The sequence below is a fragment of the Sus scrofa genome, chromosome 4 (assembly GCF_054392235.1).
Source record: "Sus scrofa isolate SSC_HxYL_T2T_F1_AM1 chromosome 4, Sscrofa_HxYL_maternal_Yorkshire_Landrace_v2.0, whole genome shotgun sequence".
Taxonomy (NCBI): Eukaryota; Metazoa; Chordata; class Mammalia; order Artiodactyla; family Suidae; genus Sus; species Sus scrofa.
Window position 1 is genome coordinate 114,217,674 of NC_139386.1, and position 19,320 is coordinate 114,236,993.

Below are 19,320 nucleotides of genomic sequence, written 5' to 3' on the forward strand. Positions count from 1 at the left end.
CTCTCTTATTTATTGCCTAACACTCCCAATAGCAAAATACAATCCCCATATGCGTGATGTCCTTATCTTCTTTACCACTATGTCTCTAGTACCTAGAACATTATCTGGCACCTATTAAATAATAAGCGGTGTGGGCTCATGAATGAATAGTCATTACAAAAACCTGCATGTGCCTCATCATTAGCACTAGTGCTGCCACCTACCAGGGCAAGACTCAGGTCTGTGTCAAAGGAGGCAGTAAAACATACTGGTTAGAACTGTGAATGCTTTTGGATCTGGCTCTGCAGCTAATTAGCTGTGTGATGTTGAGCAGGTTATTTGGTTTCTTGGAATTAATATTATCTTTCTCACAAAGTCGCTGGGAAAATTAAATAATCAAATACTTGTAAAACACTTAGAACAGAGTTTGACATATAGTAGGCACACCAGGAAAAATAGGAGCCATTATATTCTTACTCTATTAGTTAAAATTCTTTTAGTTGCAAATAAAAGAAACAAACTTAGGCCAGCTTATGAAGCAAAAAGGAATTTATTATATGTTTATAGGGATGTTTCACAGAACCCAAAGGCAGAAATGCATTTGGGCCTCGGGGAGGAGCTAGAATCAACAGTTGGAAAGCTATTGATTAGTGTTCTCTCTTCCTCTCTCACCCCAGCTTTTCTCCATAGCTCCCCTTTGTGTCTGAATGCAGGGAAACTTTCCCTTCTCAGTTTCTCACTACAGGTCCTGAGCCACCTAGTCTAGATTATAGGTCAAGCCAATTTCAGGGGTTGACAGTCATTCCTTGTTCTCTGTTGCAGATTCCAAGGGGTGATAATCTGATTAGCTCCCTTGAGTCTGATGTCCAACCCAGTCAATCAGCCAAGCCAGGGGAGGAGATGATGCAGTACAACCACAGCAGCTGGTGAGCGCAGGTATAGTTGCAAGGAAGGCAGGCATCCTAAGAGGAGTACACTACACAGACCTTCCCCAAGCTGCCACTCTAGGGGGACTGGACCAGTTCTGGGACCTCCACAGACAGAGAGAGAATGCCCTTATCTTCTGCTCCTTGAGCAAGACAAGCAAGCCTCTGTCCCTGGGTCTCTTGGAATCACCTTGTCTCCTTACTGAAGATAGTCACCGGGCTACAGACCTAACTTCTTCATGTCTTCACCCCATGCCAAGACCGAACATTCAAACATTTCCTCCCAACAGCCCCAACCTTCCTGCAGTTCAACCTAAGCAAATAGAATATTTCTGTGGTTATGGGCACCACCACTTCCTCACATACTCTATTTTGCCATGCCACATCCAAGTGCTGCCTGTATTTTCACATCTGAAAAAGGTTTCCATCCAAATCACTTAAAACCAGGACCCTCATGTTTGACTGATGGATTTTATTGCATCAAGCTGTTCAAGGAGCAAGGTGTGCTAAGCCAGGGGGACTGTTCAGCACCCTAGGGAATGGAGACACAGGTCAGGTTTATGCCCAGTTGCAGCACTGACAGCTGGTGTCAAAGACAAGCCCGGTCTGGCAATACTGCTCATAGGTAATTCCATTTTGGCAGTGCCAGAAGGCATTTCTGTTATTCGCCACAGGGTAGAGGCCATCTGCTTTGCCAGCACAGTATCCACTGCCCCCGGAGCTGCTTCCAGAGCTGCTGCTCCCGCTCCCACTTCCGGTCGTACTCCCACTTCCGGTCCCGCTGCTGGGCTCACTGGGCTGAGCAGAGGCGGTGCAACCTGAAGCAGCACAGAGAGAAAACTAGTGGACCTGTCAGAGGCTCCCAGATTCACCTGGAGATGAAGAACTGGCAGACCTGGTTGAGGTCTGGAGATGGAGTGCAGTTAACTCTAGGTCTCTACAACTGAAGAGCTCACAAGATAAATCCACACTCAGAAATTAGGAAAAGCTGTAACTTCAAGCCAATCTAGTTTCAAATTTTGAAAGTTCTCTCTTTCCTTATGATATTAAAATCATTTTTTTAAAAATGTACTGAGCACTCAGTATACCCAAAATGATTTTCTAGGATCTGGGTATAAGAGGTGAACAAACAAGCTCTAAGAAAAAATCTGGAAAAAATTTAGGGAGTTGATACTTCCCTTGAATTACAGATTAGAAAAATGTCAGTGCTGCTGAGGGTTTCTTATTCAATCTCCCCAGGAAGCCTGGAAGAGATTTTTATTAAGAGGTTTATAGAAAAGTAAATGCTTATATTGAAGGTCAACCCAATTTCTTGAGGCTTTTCCACACTTTTAAGACTACATGGAAAACCCACCCAGGAGGCCTGGTTTCTCATAAGAGCATGACATTTCTGATGTGGACAATCAAGGGTAGGGAAAAAAATGTAACATCTCTTTCTCAGCCAGGGAAGAGCAATGAGGTGAAATGGGAAGAGATTTCCAGGGCAGTGGAGGTGGGAAGATGTTAGACTATCTTTTGAGTTGGAGAAGTAGCATTTATATCCCCTGGACATCCTCTTGCTGTTGCTTACTTGTGCTATTCAGGCCAAGAGCATCCTTCAGCGTGTTGATCAGGGGGAACTTGCCCTGGTTGCAGAAAGTGCCTGTGAAGTCATCCAGGTCAATGGCCCAGACCATGGCACCTCCAAAATTGTTCTGCTTAAGCCACTGAGCCTGTTGAAGGATAAAAGACACCAGGAGTCATTTTATTTCTTGCGACTCATGGCTGAGCTCACAGTGTATTAGAGGGGCTGATCTTACCTTGATATTGAAGCTCTTGACATTGTCATACCCAACCCATTCATTGCCCTTATAGGCATAGGGCACATCCTGAGGGGCATCCCATGCCTGAGTGGCTCCATTTTTCAGGAAGGTGCAGATCTTTAAAAAGTCAAGAGATTCAAATCCTTTAAATATGATTCCCATGAAAGAGAAAACATACAATTTTCTATCTGACTTTTTTTTTTCTGTCATGCCTCCAATTGGAATTTTCCTCCGATTTCTAGTAAATAAGACCAAGTTGCTTCTGAAATACTCAGATGTTATCCCTATTCTTGGTGCTTGATTTTGGGAACCCACATAAATATGGGAGATATAGTTATTTAATTCCCTTATGTGCTAATACAAATAGCTTTAAGTATGTAGGCTGCTTTTGTATTATGTGCTAATACAAATAGCCTTAAGTATGTAGGCTGTTGTTTGAAGGGCTAGTGCACATTATAATGTATATGACTATGTTACTTAAACACCTGAAGTATTTGGAGTAATGTCTATGTTAAAGTAGGTAAGCAGCGAACAGAATAAACCTCCCAGCTGTCTGCAGATTCTAGCCTTGAGGCTACTGCTCCACACAGGGCATGAAATACACAGAATTTCAATTGTACACCCCAGCCTACCTACCTCATAGTAGGCCCAGAATCCAGCCTCCTTGGTGTAGGGCCCAGCAGGACCAGCACCAGAAGTGGGGGCACCAATGTCCGTGTTGGAAGGGTTGCTCAGGAGGAAGGTGTGTCCATAGGCAGGGAATCCAACGATGAGCTTCTCAGCTGGCGCCCCGTTGTCCTTCCAGTAGTTCATGGCATAATCCTGCAAAGGTAGCAGGTTAGCTAGAGGCCCCACTCAGCTGATAACCGCAGGCTTAGTTATGCTAGTCCATTGACCTAACAGGTAATATTGTATGATGCCAATGACAGACTAGTTAGTAGTTTTTCAAAACATTTTGGTGAAATCGTAGTTAATCACATGTGATCAGTCACTTAAGAGGAGAGTTAACCTAGTGAGACCTTTGCAGAATTTATGTTTGTTTTTCCCCCTGAATCTGCATGTGATTTACAGCATCTCTGGTCTGTATGTGGGAACTCACCACATTGAGGTAAGCGTCGCTGCCAGTGTCAGTTGGGTATTTGTAGAGGGGGCTGTTCTCTCCAGCATAGCCCTCCCAGGAGGCATGGAGGTCATAGGTCATGACATGGATATAGTCCAGGTACCTGAGGTGGGATAAAGGGTTTAAAAACATTTCCAATGGTTATTTCCCACATCTATGCAGGCAAAAGATACCACATCCAAAGTCTCCTAAACAAAGACCCTGAAGGGCAAGACAGAGAAGGAAATATCTACTTGCAAAAGTGATGCCTCTAGGAGTTTGAAGATAAAGTGAGTTACTCACTGGGACAGCTGGGGGATCTCATATCCAGACTGGATGTTGGAGACGCCAGCAGCTACTGCAGCGGTGACCAGCAGCCTGGCCTGCTTGGTTTGCTTGGCCTCCTGCTCAAAAGCTTCACGCATTTCCTATAGAATAATCACGTATAGTAGGTCATCTATGAAACTGATTTCAGCTCCTTAAATAATAACAAATATATGTTCATATGATGCTTTTCTTTTTCAAAGTGCTTTAACATATTTTATCTTTCTTCAGTCTCTAAATACCCTATAAAGTAGATAGGATTGATGGGTTTTAATATGTGTAGAAGTTAGACAATTTCATCCAAATATTACAGCAAGTTAGTAGTCAGGTCATGACCAAAACCTAAGTTCCAGATGACCAGTCAGAGCTCCACTTATATCACTACACTCTGAAATTATAGTTGCTGCAATAACCTATATCCAGGTTTTAGCAGTATAGAAATTTGTTTCCCTTTGTCCAATAAATAAACTACTTTAAAGACTGACATCCCATCCAATGAAATGCTGAATTGGCCGATGAGGAAGGTGGTACCAGGTAGGTGATAGGTTCCCATTCAATGCTAATCCACCTTTATTTTGTTTGGCTCTATCTCACCCAGAGTACTGGATTCAGTTTTTATAATTGCATTATTATAGAGTGTGCCAGAGTGTGTTCCAGTGAAGTGTGGTCCTGAAAATGATCATATGGGTACTTGTTAAAGGAGCTAAGTTAATTAACTGGAAGAAGACAAGGTACAGGCAAGATATTATAGCTGCCTTCAAATATCGAACCAATATATTGCAAAAGGTGCAGTTTTATTCTTTGTGACTTCAGTGGGCAGAGCTAGAACAAATGACCAGAAGTGATAAATTATGACTAGAGGCAGGTATTGACTAAGAATATAGATGTTCTTTCTGACTTTTACTTAATACTGAAACTATTTGGAGACTGGCTGACAATATGGCATACAGGATAGTATAGGGAAAAAACTCTGTCTGGGAAGAGGGAAAATCTAAAAGCTGTCCTTGGCTTTTCTTACTCCATTCACGTTTCCTTGGTGATCTCTTAATTATTTACCTTTGCTGATGATGTCAATATAGTATATCAAATCAAGTTCTTTTTTTTTTTTTTTTTTTTGTCCTTTTAGGGCTGCATCCACAGCATATGGAGGTTCCCGGGCTTGGGGTCCAATTGGAGCTGTAGCTGCCAGCCACAGCCACAGCAATGCCGAATCCTTAACCCACTGAGTGAGGCCAGGGATTGAACCGCCTCCTCATGGATGCTAGCTAGGTTTGTTAATCGCTGAGCTACGATGGGAACTCCTTAAGTCAAGTTCTTTGTGCTCAGCTCCAGATTGCTCTTTACCTACTTATTCAGGGTCTATTGAGCATTCCTATAAGATGTCCTACAGGTTCTTCTCACTCATCATATTCAAAGACAATTTAACGTGTCCTTCTTGCTCCAAATCTCCCCTTCTCCCTGTATTTACCATCTTGTTAACAGGACTGCAATCAAGTCAGTTCTCAAAGTAAGAAAACTGAAAATTCTCTTTTCTACTTCCAGTTGGTCTCCAAGTCCTATTGATTCTACCCCCCTAATATCTTTTTTTATTTTTCCTCTTTCTGTCCTCACTGCTAGAGTCTTTGTCCAGGCCCTCAGCATCTCTTGCCTGATTTGTTCTAGTAAAGTAGAGACATTCTTCTGCAGTAGCTTCCTAACTCTATCCCTGCCTCCCTACCTCCTTCTAATCCCTTCTCCGTGGTCAAAGCCCGACTGATGCTTCTTAAACACAAGGTTTGTCACATTTTTGAAAATCCTTCACAGTTGCCTTGAGAGTAAAGTCCACATTCTTTAACATAAAATATAAGTCTCATGTGGTTTGATCATTATCACCTGTGCAGCCTTCACAATCCATCACTCTTGCACCTGCTCCCACATATCTACATGTCCTCATTTGTGCAGTTCACACCTTAACTGGTAAAATTTGTTTCTTTCAAGACTGAGCTCTTCTTGAACTTTCTCCAGAGCAGAATTAGGTACCCTCTCTATCTGCTACTTTTGCACACTGAATACCTCTATCATGGCATTACTTTTTTTTCTTTTTTTTTTGTCTTTTTTGTCTTTTGTTGTTGTTGTTGTTGCTATTTCTTGGGCCGCTCCTGCGGCATATGGAGGTTCCCAGGTTAGGGGCCGAATCGGAGCTGTAGCCACCGGCCTACGCCAGAGCCACAGCAACGCAGGATCTGAGCCGCGTCTGCAACCTACACCACAGCTCACGGCAACGCCAGATCATTAACCCCCTGAGCAAGGGCAGGGACCTAACCCGCAACGTCATGGTTCCTAGTCGGATTCGTTAACCACTGCGCCACGACGGGAACTCCCTATCATGGCATTACTTAAGTGACTGTAATTGTTGGCTATTCTTCAGGTTTCACTTTAGATTCTGTGTTCCTTAAAGCCAAGGATTGTGTCTTATTCTTATCTTTAGCCTGACACCCAACCCAGTGTCTGAGACAGAGTAAGAGCTCAGTAATAATAGACAGTCTAGGATAAAAGTTAGAAAGATTGGGTTTTATAGCTAGACTGCATGGGTAGTTATAACACCTATTAGCTGTGTGATATTAAGCAAGTACTTAAACCCTCTGTATCTTAGCTTCCTCATCTGCAAAATAAAGATTATGATACTTATAGTACCTATACCACAGAGTAGCTTTGAAGATGAAATGAGTTATGATTTTAAAAACAGCGTGTGGAATTGTGCCGGGCACATAGTACACAGTGTGGTTGTTGTTATTAAATGCCGTTGAATATAAGCATATCTAAGAATCTTTGCTGTGCAAAGATTCAATAATTCTCAATTCCAGTTCACTTGCACTCTGAAATCACTCTCTTTGGAAAGAACAGGTTTTGGATTTTCTTGGGATAAAGACTGCCAAACTCCTTCCTTACCTGGACCAGGACAGTGAAGAGATGCTTGTCCTGAGAAGGACTTCCGCGAGAGCCAGGGTACTCCCAATCGAAGTCCAGCCCATCAAACCCATACTGGCGCAGAAATTTGATGACTGAGGTGATGAAAGTCTGGCGGTTCTCCGCAGTGGAAACCATGGCAGTGAAACTGAGAGAGATCCAAAGAAGGCAAGGTGAGGGCTTGGTGGTGCCAATAAAATCAAACTCCTATATTTCTGCCTCAAAGCTCTTCACCGGGACCCACAGCCCAGATAAAAGTATGTTCTCGTTTTCTTCTTTTGTACTTTGTAATGACCATCCTGCCCAGCCAAGGTTCCTCAATATTCTTTTTATTTTGTTATCCACCCAACTCTGATCTGTCTCCCAAATTGCACCTGTTGCTTTGAACACCTGTCTACTTTGGCTCATTGTTTTCTCTCTTCAGATAGTCCCCAAAGTCAGTACACCCTCAAAGAAGTCCTCTTGTTTATTTGCATGACTTTTTCTTCCCCTCTCCCAGAAGGCATGTAGAGAGAGGTGCTATAACACTCTCTTTGAGGGCTGTGCTTTTGAAATACTTTAAGAGGTTGTTTTGAAATCCCAGTAACTAAACCTCTGTGAATGGGGTCCCAGAATATCCATCTAAATGGAAACATATAAATTAAACTGTGTTCTACTTAATATTGAGATTCTGGCATAGTCATGTATTTAAGTGGCGTATTTGTTTAATGGACATCCTTAATACCCTGCTTAGATTGTAAAATCTGAAGGGACGCAAGTCACATTGGGCTAACGTGTTTCAATAGCAAATGAACACCAGTCTCTTTCACAGAGGACTTACGGGGCAGTTCCAAAGTTCCAGCCTCCAATGGCCAGGAGGGTTTTCAACTGGCTATTTCTATAAAAGATAGAAAAGAGCAACATAAAAATCCTTGAGTTCTTCTATTTAAATAACATTGCTTTGATGTTGGACCCGGTCATATGCTTTGATGTTGCCTTGATAAGATATTCTGTAGGACAATTTTCCATCACTACTGAACGCTTTCTTTATAAAAATGATTTGTGTTACTATTACGAATGCATTCAGAGTTCTTTAGAGCAATCTAAATTACGGGACTGTGTTTTTTAAAAATAGAAATGCATTGGCAATTCCCACATTCCATATCTTCAGATGAAATAAGTGTTGCTTGCACATAATGACTTTCTCGGAATCTATAATAATGAATATAAATAAATTGGCTTAGAATAATACACACTTTCTGTTGTTGTGGTTCTCAAACATCAGTTTATATGAGAATAAAGTACAAGGACCAGAGCTGGAGGACAACATTACAGCTTCAGGTTTAGAGCCCTTTTCTCAGAGATTGTGATTCAGTTGGATTAGGGATTGAGATTTTTTTTTTTATCAAGTTCCCCATGTGATTCTGGATGCAGAGTCAATGAATCACACTTTAAGAAGTACCACACTGGGGAGTTTCCTGTTGTGGCTCAGTGGGTTACGAACCCAGCTAGTATCCATGAGGATGCAGGTTCAATCCCTGGCCTCACTCAGTGGGTTAGGGATCTGGCATTGCCGAAAGGTCACAGATGCAGCTTGGACCCCACATTGCTGTGGCTGTGACGTAGGCCAGCAGCTGCAGCTCTGATTAGACTCCTAGCCTGGGAATTTTCACATGCTGTGGGGCTGTGGGTACAGCCCTACAAAGTGAAAAACCAACCAAACAAACAAAAAAACCCAAAAAACCAACAACAACAAAAAACACCCTGAAGAGATTTATTTCCTCTTAGGTGTCGTAACTGAAATTTTAGTGGCTGTATTTGAGATACTACCATTACTGATGGTAGCAATGGCCTATAGCTTTACATCTCCTAGATATAGCTAACTGAACAAATTAGAAATTAAAAAGTATCAGGTATCAGCATGGTAGACATTTGAAAGGAAAGATGGAACATATGCCACTTGCTCATATTGGCCTAAGTAGCCTTTGTTCATTCCTCATCACAGAGCTTTGCTTGTGAAATATTGTGCCATATAAATGTCTCTATATTGGTATTTTTTTTAAAAAAAGTATCAGGGTCTTTGTTTTGTTTCATTTTTACACAGAATGGAATTCTACTAAAGTACAGGAAACTCCTCTGATTTCTTGGGCTCCATTATGTCTAATCTTCAGTATCCTCTGCTTCCTGTTCTCTGATAGGAGTAGCTAAGATGGGTTGAAATTACCTGGGTCATAAACAAAACTATTGATAAAGAAAGGAAAAAAACAACTAATACTTTTGAATACCAGCTAGAGCAGGCAATGTGCTATCATATCTCAATCCTTGATACTTAAAGGGTAGCTCCTGGGCCAGGAGCATTAGCATCATCTGGAAGCTTGTTAGAAATACAGAATCCTTGGAGTTCCCATCGTAGCTCAGTGGTTAACAAATCCGACTAGGAACCATGAGGTTGCGGGTTCTATCCCTGGCCTTGCTCAGTGGTTAAAGATTCAGCATTGCCGTGAGCTGTGATGTAGGTCGCAGATGTGGCTTGGATCCTGAGTTGCTGTGGCTGTGGTGTAGGCCGGCAACAGCTCCGATCAGGCCTCTAGCCTGGGAACCTCCATATGCCGTGGGAAGCGGCCCAAGAAATGGCAAAAAAAAAAAAAAAAAAAAAAAAAAAAAGACCAAAAGAAATACAGAATCTTGGTTCCCACTTAGACTTACTGAATTTAAACTGCATTTTGAGAAGATCCCAGATGATTTATTTGCACATTAATGCTTGGGAGGTACTGGCCTAGGGGATACCAAATTCGACCTGTCGCCCTTCTCTTACTTGTTTTTCAGGCCATTGAAAGACTGGTAGAAAGTCACATCATCCCCCTCAGTGGTGGTGATCTCGTTGTTGCGCATCCCGGCGAAGGCGTAGACCAGGTGGGTACAAAGGCAGGGATCGATGTCGTCAGGCTTGAAGCTCCCCAGGCCTGGCCGGTACTGGGCCCAGTTGGTGAAGTAGCATATTAGCTGGTAGGCAGAACCTGAGGGTAGTAAGAAGTAAGACTAACGGCCTGACTTAAGTGCCATCGAAATGTGCTTTTAAGTTTTAGCTGTTTCCCTCCCTTTGCCTCAGAGGCCTGGTCTCTTGAAGGGGAGGTGAGTATGAACACGCTGGCCAATGAGTTCAAAGATTCTAACTTGGAAACGAGCCACGGAGTCGAGGTTGGTCATTTTAACTTTGGCAGATCACTTTGGGGTCTTGACCAATCCTAGGAACCACGGAAGAAAAGATGCCCAGTAGTCCTATGAAGCTCAGTGAACACCACCTTCTAACTCTCAGGTGGTCATGCTGCAGAGGAGAGCAGTGGCAGGCGATACAAAATAATAGGTTTTCCCAACATCAAACCCATCTGTCTTTGAAGAAGAAAGCAGTTTTCTTTCCCTAGTATGGCTAATCTCTTGATACACTTTTATTTATTCATTTATTTATTTATTTTGCTTTTTAGGGCCGCACCTGAGGTATATGGAGGTTCCCAGGCTAGGGGTCCCATCAGAGCTACAGCTGCCGACCTACACCACAGCCACAGCAACATCAGATCCGAGCCGTGTCTGCAACCTACACCACAGCTCATGGCAATGCTGGATCCTTTACCCACTGAGCAAGGCCGGGGATTGAACCCACAACCTTGTGGTTCCTAGTCAGATTCATTTCTGCTGTGCCAGGATGGGTACTTCCTTGATAAACATTTTAAAAAGTAATATTGGAATATGAAAATTTTCACATTTAATACATTAAGCAAATAATGGCATTACGAATAATTTATAGAGATTTGAGGTTTATGGTAGGAAAAGATTATGTCTAGGATAAAATACAGAGGCCACGACTTACCTAGCTGAGCATTCAGCAGAAGGGCCAGACCTAGCGAGAGAAAAAAAAATCATGTATTCTGAACCAACGGTGTATGTCCTGTAAAAGATGATTCCGAGGCCTTGGGTAGCATCCTGTATGTCATGGGATTTCACAGCCCAAGTGGCACTTAGGGGTTATCAAAGAGTAGGTTTTTCAGGGAAGGCGTCAATAGCTCTACCCTTTCTTTCTCTTTGTTAAAAAAAAAGCATGGCTCTCTCTCCTTCCAACCTCCGTGTCAATAATAAATGTTACTGAATGGAGTTGGAAGTCTACTGTCTATGGAAGATCTACTTACAGAAACTACCCCAAATTTGCTCTCCTCAACGACTACATGCCTGTTCATGCTTCACCTCCCTGAACAGGGATGAGTACAGCCTTCACACAAAGGGCATCCTCCACAGCAGTGAATTCAGTATCTCCTGGAGCTTTGGGATTTTTAAACCACCTTTAGGAGCCCTTGCAGTAGAAGAGAAGAACTAGGAACTGTAAGGCAAGACCCTAGATATCACTCCCTAGCTTCCATCAGAGCACTGTTGATCTGGTTGTTTCATAAACTGAGCTAGAGTTTTCCTTAGGAAAAGTTTCTCAAGCTATAAAAAGTTTGTAAATCACAGCTCTAGAGCAACCAATAAGCTGTGAATACAAATTGGCTCTCGATAGTGTACTGAATCCACCTCTTTATAATACAGCAGCAACTCAGTAGGATAGTAGGGGATACAAAGAGAAATAATTCTGAAAACAGTAGAACCAAGGTAACTTGCCTACTGCTGTCAGTTCCTACTGATTTTTATCTCTGAAAAATATAGACTAAAGATACCAGCATATAAATGATAATACCGGCGTTCCCGTCGTGGCAAAGTGGTTAACGAATCCGACTACGAACCATGAGGTTGCGGGTTCAATCCCTGGCCTTGCTTGGTGGGTTAAGGATCCGGCGTTGCCGTGGGCTGTGGTGTAGGTCCCAGACGCGGCTCGGATCCCGCGTTGCTGTGGCTCTGGCGTAGGCTGGCGGCTACAGCTCCCATTGGACCCCTAGCCCGGGAACCTCCGTATGCTGTGGGAAGCGGGCCTAGAAAAGGCAAAAAAAAAAAAAAAAAAAAAAAAAAAAAGATAAACACACACACAAATACCAATTAAAATGAGGTAGTGAAACAAGATGAAGAGAGAAAAGGCAACAGCCCAATAGGAAATGAAGAGTAAGACACACATTGGAGGAAAACTAGCCTTTCTTCTAGGATCATGCTTGCGGCATCAATGAAGGTAGAAATGCTGCCAGAGTCCACTGCGATTAAGAGAATAAGAGGTAGATTTATCTGCGTGTGCCAGGATCCTCCAGCAAATTTGAAAAGATAGAAGAATGAAAAAGCATAGAGGTGTATGCAGAAACTACGTTACTTCATGCCTTTCGAAATCAGAGAGAAAAAAAAAATCAGGTGAGAATAAGGCTCTGTCTGCCGTTACAGACTCACCTGTGAGGAGAACGAATTTTGCCATGGTTGCTGTTGGTGCTGGTCTAGCAGAGCCTGGATTTGCTTTTTACACCTTGTGCGTTCCAGGTAATCACGCAGGATATCTTCCGTGTGCAGAGCATTTAACCTCGAGGTAGTGCAGCCAATCGGTAAATCAACATATCGCCTCCTGGGCAAACACTTCCTCGTGGACCTCCAGCCTGCCTCCCTCCCGCTCCTGTCACCCCCATCTCTGCTCAGTAAGGACAGCGTGGTAGAGGCCATTATCATGAAAAGCACCAGCTTAATAGCTTTTCTGGCACTTCTCAGGGCCGATAAGCAACTGTTTAAACATTGCGACTGGGTTGTTATGCTCTGGACATTTGTTTCCTGGCATCAAACACATCTTTATTGAAAAGTAAACAAACAAAAAACGCCTGGAATGTGTTATCTGCTCTCAAAACTTTTTTCTTCACGGGATTGTTTACATATTGTTCGCCGCAGTCAGTGCCTCGGGAACTTTCATCTTTAGGTGCTACTTTTTGAACATTCTACCCACACCTGTTTTTTCGAATGACCGTAGTTATGATTACATGATAATTTTATCTAAGAGCATATGGTTCCTCAAAGGTACTCTGCAAGTCAGTGAGAACTCTCTACTCCATAGCTCTAAATTACATCCAGAAAATGTTAAAAAAAATGTTTTGTGTGTTGCTGTTGGATAGAGATGATAGTGATCCTATTAGAGTGTCTCTTCTAAAAGAAATATTTGCAACTTGACCATTTATAGAATTTTTAAAATTTATAATGAACTCTGATCCATCCTTCCAAACATGAGCCACTACTATTATCCTATAAAAAATTTCTGCTCCAGCCAAAATAATCTATTCTTTGTCCCCAAACATGTCTTGCCTGTCTTTGCTCATGGTGTCTCTCTGCCCTTTGCCTGGGACATCTTCTCCTTCTCCTCACTGCCTCTCCCAGTCCTACGATTCTTCAAAGCCCAGCTCAGATCCTGTCTTTGAAGTTCAATGATCTCTCCTTCCTCTGAAATATTTTAAATCCTCTAGCACGTGTTGTCTGTCCTTGCTTATATGGTACTGCCTTGTGACAATACCTGGAAAGCCATCAGTGGACATATGGGTGCCTATATATCGTGGGATGTTGGCACCTTAGTAGCCTTACTGTAAATATGAACTGATTTTCCTTTTTATCACATTTAGAAACTAGATTGTATCCATTCACCCAATGATACTTAGGTCCTGGGTGTTTGGTTCCCACTCATGGGGCCAGAGAAAATCTGGTACAATTGCTGCCAGGGAGGATTTCAGTTACAAACATAATAATATCAACCAACACTATAAGCACCTACTGTATGCCAGAGATTGTTCCTGGTGTTTGTATTACTAAGAATTGTCTGTTTGCAAGTGACTAAAACCATCTCTAACGAGCACAAATCAATACATTGGGAAAGTATGAAGAAGCTCACAGAATCAAAGAAAAGAATATAGGAGTGGCCTCTGAATGAAAGAATTATATCTGGGAGAAAAAAGTTGGAGGGAGCTTAGGATAAATAAGCTCCAATTTTATTTTTTTATCCATGCATAATTCCACATAAGAATCCAAGTTCTGGGAGAAATACTTTGATTGGTGTAGTTGTGAACTTGAACCAGACTTGGGCATAGGGAGAGGACAGGGCACTTGGATTTAAATTTCCATCCAGACTGGCCACAAAATGAAATTCTAAAAGAATAAAGAGTGACTATTGAGCGACTGAAAGTTTGTCAGAGGGCTCTACTTCATTATTTTTTTAGCCTATAAAAATGATTATTACTGTCACTTCAACTTTGTAGGTGACAAGATTGATTAAACAATCTTAAGCATTAGGTCCAGGATTCAGTGCCAAGACTAGAGTCCTTGAGAATGGAAATCTCCTGATATTTACACTGCCTTGCCACCTTGTATTAAATTAAATAGGCTAGTTGGTGACCCAGGTTGAACCAGGCATATGCATCTTAAAATACTATTTAGCCCACGGGTGCAGCCCTAGAAAAGACAAAAAGACCAAAAAAAAAAAAAAAAATTTACTACTTAGCTAGAAATTTTTTCCCAAAGTAGTTGTATCAATTTGCAGTATCAGCAGCAATTAAGGAGGCAGATTAGACTTTATTGTTTCTATGAACAGATGAGGAAACGGAGAATGAGAATTTACTGAAATTACACAGTCAAATGTGTAGCCAGAACTTAATCTCAGAGCTACTGGCCCCTAGCCCAGTGTTATTTATTTGTTTGTTTATCTCTTTGCCAAACTGTATATTTCTACTAATGCAGCCATTATCTCTCTCTGTTTTTTTTTTTTTTTTTTTTTTTTTTTGCCTTTTAGGGCTGCACCCATGGCATATGGAGATTCCCAAGCTAGGAGTTGAATTGGAGCTGCAGCCACTGGCCCACACCACTGGGGCAGCCACTCGGAATCCAGGATCCAAGCCATGTCTTTGACCTACACCACAGCTCTCAGCAAAGCCAGATCCTTAACCCACTGACCAAAGCCAGGGATCGAACCCCCATCCTCATGGATCCTAGTCTGGTGTGTTAACCACTAAGCCACTAAGGGAACTCCGGAAGACTGTATTATCTCTTGCAACAACTTTATCACATTGTTGCTTCATATGGAGCCTGTTACATGAAATGGACTCAAGTTAAATCTTACTCATATGTACTTGGGCAATTGATTTTTTTATAACTATGAATTTTCATTATACACAGCATTGTGTTTTATGTCATTTGTTTATAGTCAATGTCTCCTGCTAATAGGTAACCTCCTTGGAGGCAGGTACTATTTTAACCATCTCTGTATCTCTAGTGACTAGCACAGTTCTTGGCCTTTCAAGGAATTAGTCAACAAATGCATAATGTGAAATGATTTCAGTTTAATGTAAATGACTACCATAGCTAATAATTACCTGTTTGATTTTGTTTCATCTCTTGGACCAAGTTTCCATCTTATTAATATTTTCTGGAATTACTATTGCCATATATCACATTCAGTTAATTCTTCTGCTTTTTGTCATCCAAAGATGAGACCACAAGTGAAGATGAGGAGAGCTATGACTTCTGCTCCGCAGAAAGGTGACTTCTTTGAATCCAGGACAATTAATGGCCATCCGGAAAGCTAATACTGATTGGGAGAAACTTCTGTAGGATGCAGGTCTCATTTGCCTGAGGCCAACCAAGGAAAATGTTCATTCACAAGGAAAACCCCTGATGGGCACTTCACAGAGAACAGAAACTGTCATGTATATCCAGAGTTAACGTGTCAGTGGCTGTTTTCCTTACTGATGAACATAAGCATTATATGGAGTTGAATAAGACTATCGTTGGGAGATGTGGTACAACAGGCGAGAAATAACTACCTAATGACTACAACACTGTCTCACGTCAGATCCAGTGATCATAAAGCCAGTACTATCTCAGCGGGAAGAAAATTTCTCCTGTGTGGCCTACTAGGCTTTGGGAGCCAGGATCCTTCACTGACAGTCAGTTACACTGGCAGATACTGGGTGGTATAATTCAGTAGGATATTCTAGAAGGATAGTGACATTAGGAGACACTAGACTGGCCCCTGGCTCTCCCTGACTGCATCCTATTCCAGATCGGAGATGTGGCATCGTGGAGATTAGCAGAAAAGTCCACTACCTGTGAGAGTTGCATCTAAGAACTTGGGGCAGGAGTTCCCGTCGTGGCGCAGTGGTTAACAAATCCGACTAGGAACCATGAGGTTGCGGGTTCGATCCCTGCCCTTGCTCAGTGGGTTGATGATCCAGCGTTGCCGTGAGCTGTGGTGTGGGTTGCAGACGCGGCTCAGATCCAGCATTGCTGTGGCTCTGGCGTAGACTGGCAGTTACAGCTCCGATTCGACCCCTCGCCTGGGAACCTCCATATGCCGCGGGAGCCGCCCAAGAAATGGCAAAAAAAAGAAAAGAAAAGAAAAGAAAAGAACTTGGGTCAAATGAAGTGATGATTCTCCTGGGAGAATCTAGTGAAAGACAGTGAGTATGAGTCACCACCCACCTGCCATGGTTTCAGATGTTTCCTTCCTACCTACCAAGGGATGTTTTTTTCTTCTTCCATAAATATTCATGGCATTTTGTCCATCCCTGGGGCCATCACCTAGGTGGGAATCCTGCATCAGCTCTTCCCTGTTCCCATGGGACATGCAATCGTTGGAGCATTTCCTTTGCTTCAGCACCAGGGTAAGAATGACTGCTCAGTGCCACATAGCAAAGTTTTGGGCCCAGATCAGGGTAGAGGTAATGGGCACAGCTGCAGGTGGGTCAATCATCAATATCCAGGTAGAGATGGCAGTGACTCAGGTTAGTCCCCACGTATCCCTTAGCACAGAGTGCAGTCCTGATTTTACTGTGGCATAGAGTCGTGTTGGGGAAATTAAAAGGGAAAGGTGTGGGAAGGGAGACCTGGACGGGGTCCCCAAATCACAGTTGTTTGGCACCAGAAAGCTTCCTGTCCTCAGACTCCTAGGTTCTGAACAGATGGCTGGGAACAGACGGACTGTATTCAGGACATTTATAGCACTGGGCAAGAAACCCAGCTAGCCTGCCATTTGGGAGTAGGTAGCAGGCTTAAGCAATTTGTCTTCTCCTTGACTTCTCCACATTCCCTTGCCCCCCATCCTTTGTGGGTAATAAGAGACATGCAGAAGCCATTATATTAGGCGTGGACATTGTCCGTCTAATTGGGCTGCCATAACAAAATACCATAGACCAGGTGACTTAAACAGCCAGAAATTTATTTTCTCATAGTTCTGGAGGCTGGAAAGTCCAAGATCAAGGTTCTGACAGGGTTAAGTTTCAGACGAGAGGTGTTTTCCTAGCTGGCAGATAGCCACCTTCTGGTTGTTTCAGTGAGTAGTGGAGAGAAAGAGAGCCCCTTGGTGTCTCTCCCTCTTTTATAAGGACACCAAGTTCTATTGGCTTAGGCTTCCACCCTGTGACCTCATTTAACCTTATTTATCTTCTTAAAGGCCCTATCTCCAATACAGTCCCGTGGGGGTTAGAGCTTCAGCACATGTGATTTTGGAGATCACAGTTCTGCTCTTAGAAGACATTGCGGAGTTCCCGTCGTGGCGCAGTGGTTAATGAATCCGACTAGGAACCATGAGGTTGCGGGTTCGATCCCTGCCCTTGCTCAGTGGGTTAACGATCCGGCGTTGCCGTGAGCTGTGGTGTAGGTTGCAGACGCGGCTCGGATCCCGCGTTGCTGTGGCTCTGGCGTAGGCCGGTGACTACAGCTCCGATTCAACCCCTAGCCTGGGAACCTCCATATGCCGCGGGAGCGGCCCAAGAAATAGCAACAATAACAACAACAACAACAACAACAACAAAAAAAAAAAAGACAAAAAGACAAAAAAAAAAAAAAAAGAAGACATTGCAATAATAAGTAGAATTATCCCTTTAATGCTTGATACATGTGGAGGTTATCTCCGCATGTATCAAGTATCCAGCACTGAAGCAAGTTCAAGCATTAAAGCAAGTGCCTCCAATTCATCAAGTCGGGGGGGGGGGGCGGGTTGTTTTTGACTCTGATGGTTCTCCAGTGCTACACCAGTTGATCAGTCATCTTAGTTCCAATATTATAGGAATGGGTATGATTTTAAATTCCTTCAGTGGTATCCACAGAGGATGCCTTCCAAGGCCCCGAAAGCTGCGGATATTACCAAATCCTATATATGCTACATCTTTTTCTTTATTTTTTTCTTTCTCCGTGGTTTTTTAAAAAGACTTTTTATTTTTTTCATTATAGCTGGTTTACAGTGTTCCGTCAATTTTCTACTGTACAGCGAAGTGACTCAGTCATTCATATATATATACACACATTCTTTTTCTCACATTATCCTCCATCATGCTCCATCATAAGTGACTAGACATAGTTCCCAGTGCTACACAGCAGGTACATCTTTTTCTTATACATGCATACCTACAATAAAGTTTAATTTATAAGTCAGACACAGTAAGATATTAACAACACTACCTAATAATAAAATAGAAGGTCACGGTAGATACTCCAAACCTCACAACCAGCTTCCTGATCTAATTGTCAAGCAATTAAGAGTGATTGATCAAGCAGTTTGCAAATTAGGCATTCTGGAACTTTTTTTTTTTTTCTTTTATGGTTATACCCACAGCATGTGAAAGTCCCTGGGCCAGGGATTGAATCTGAGCCACAGCTGCAACCCACACCACAGCTGTGGCAATGCCAGACCCTTTAACCCATTGCGCCAGGCCAAGGATCCAACCCACGCCTCTGCAGCAATCAGAGGCAGTGCACTCAGATTTTTAACCCACTGTGCCACAGAGGGAACTCCTGGAACTGTTTTTTTTTTTTTTATTGGCAGAAAACCCAGAGATTAGAGCAATAGCAGGTGAATGATCCTCCTGTGACCATCTTGTTCTCAGGCAGCACACAGCAATCTAGTAAAGCACACATCTAGGTCTAAGAGAGAGACCCTGGGCCTTGGATGTCAGGGTTTTTAAGCCTCTTAATTTTTAAGGACCTGAGTTCCCATTGTGGCTCAGTGGAAACAAACCCTTCTAGCTTCTGTGAAGATGTGGGTTCGACCCCTGGCCCCACTCAGTGGGTTAAGGATCCGGCATTGCTGTGAGCTGTGGTGTGGGACACAGACATGATTCAGATCTGGTGTGGCTGTGGCTGTGGCATAGGCTGGCAGCCGCAGCTCTGATTCAACCCCTAGCCTGGGAACTTCCATATGCCGCAAGTGTGTTGCTGAAAAGAAAAAAAAGAATTTAAGGAGCAAAGTCTTCCCAGTGAGATTAGGGTATAGGATCCAATATCAGCATGGTGCTGCAGAACATTGACTTTCAGCTCTACCCACTATCTTAGCATTCATCATTTG

General features: G+C 42.8%; 2 protein-coding genes across 8 annotated transcripts in view; one reads left to right on the forward strand and one right to left on the reverse strand.

Annotated features, from left to right (window-relative positions):
• Window positions 1–16,385, forward strand: part of LOC100621421 (acidic mammalian chitinase) — a 68,495-nt gene extending 52,110 nt beyond the window's left edge. For 2 of the 7 annotated variants that reach the window (XR_014844523.1, XR_014844525.1), the window contains 4 exons: window positions 802–915; window positions 7,014–7,249; window positions 9,882–9,968; window positions 15,467–16,385. The gene's annotated coding sequence lies outside the window, so the exon portion shown is untranslated. Of the gene's footprint in view, window positions 1–801; window positions 1,407–3,989; window positions 4,097–7,008; window positions 7,250–9,881; window positions 9,969–12,404; window positions 12,498–15,466 lie in introns of all 7 variants that reach the window. The other 5 variants (XR_014844524.1, XR_014844520.1, XR_014844519.1 and 2 more) reach the window with 5 other exon arrangements.
• On the reverse strand, window positions 1,363–12,537 carry CHIA (chitinase acidic). Its single transcript, NM_001258377.1, is given in 11 exon segments — window positions 1,363–1,723; window positions 2,476–2,617; window positions 2,705–2,824; window positions 3,344–3,529; window positions 3,807–3,930; window positions 4,110–4,234; window positions 7,059–7,224; window positions 7,897–7,953; window positions 9,871–10,072; window positions 10,921–10,950; window positions 12,411–12,537. Coding segments are annotated over 11 exon segments (1,437 nt in total). The 5' UTR covers window positions 12,436–12,537; the 3' UTR covers window positions 1,363–1,463.
• Window positions 16,386–19,320: the final 2,935 nt, after the last annotated feature.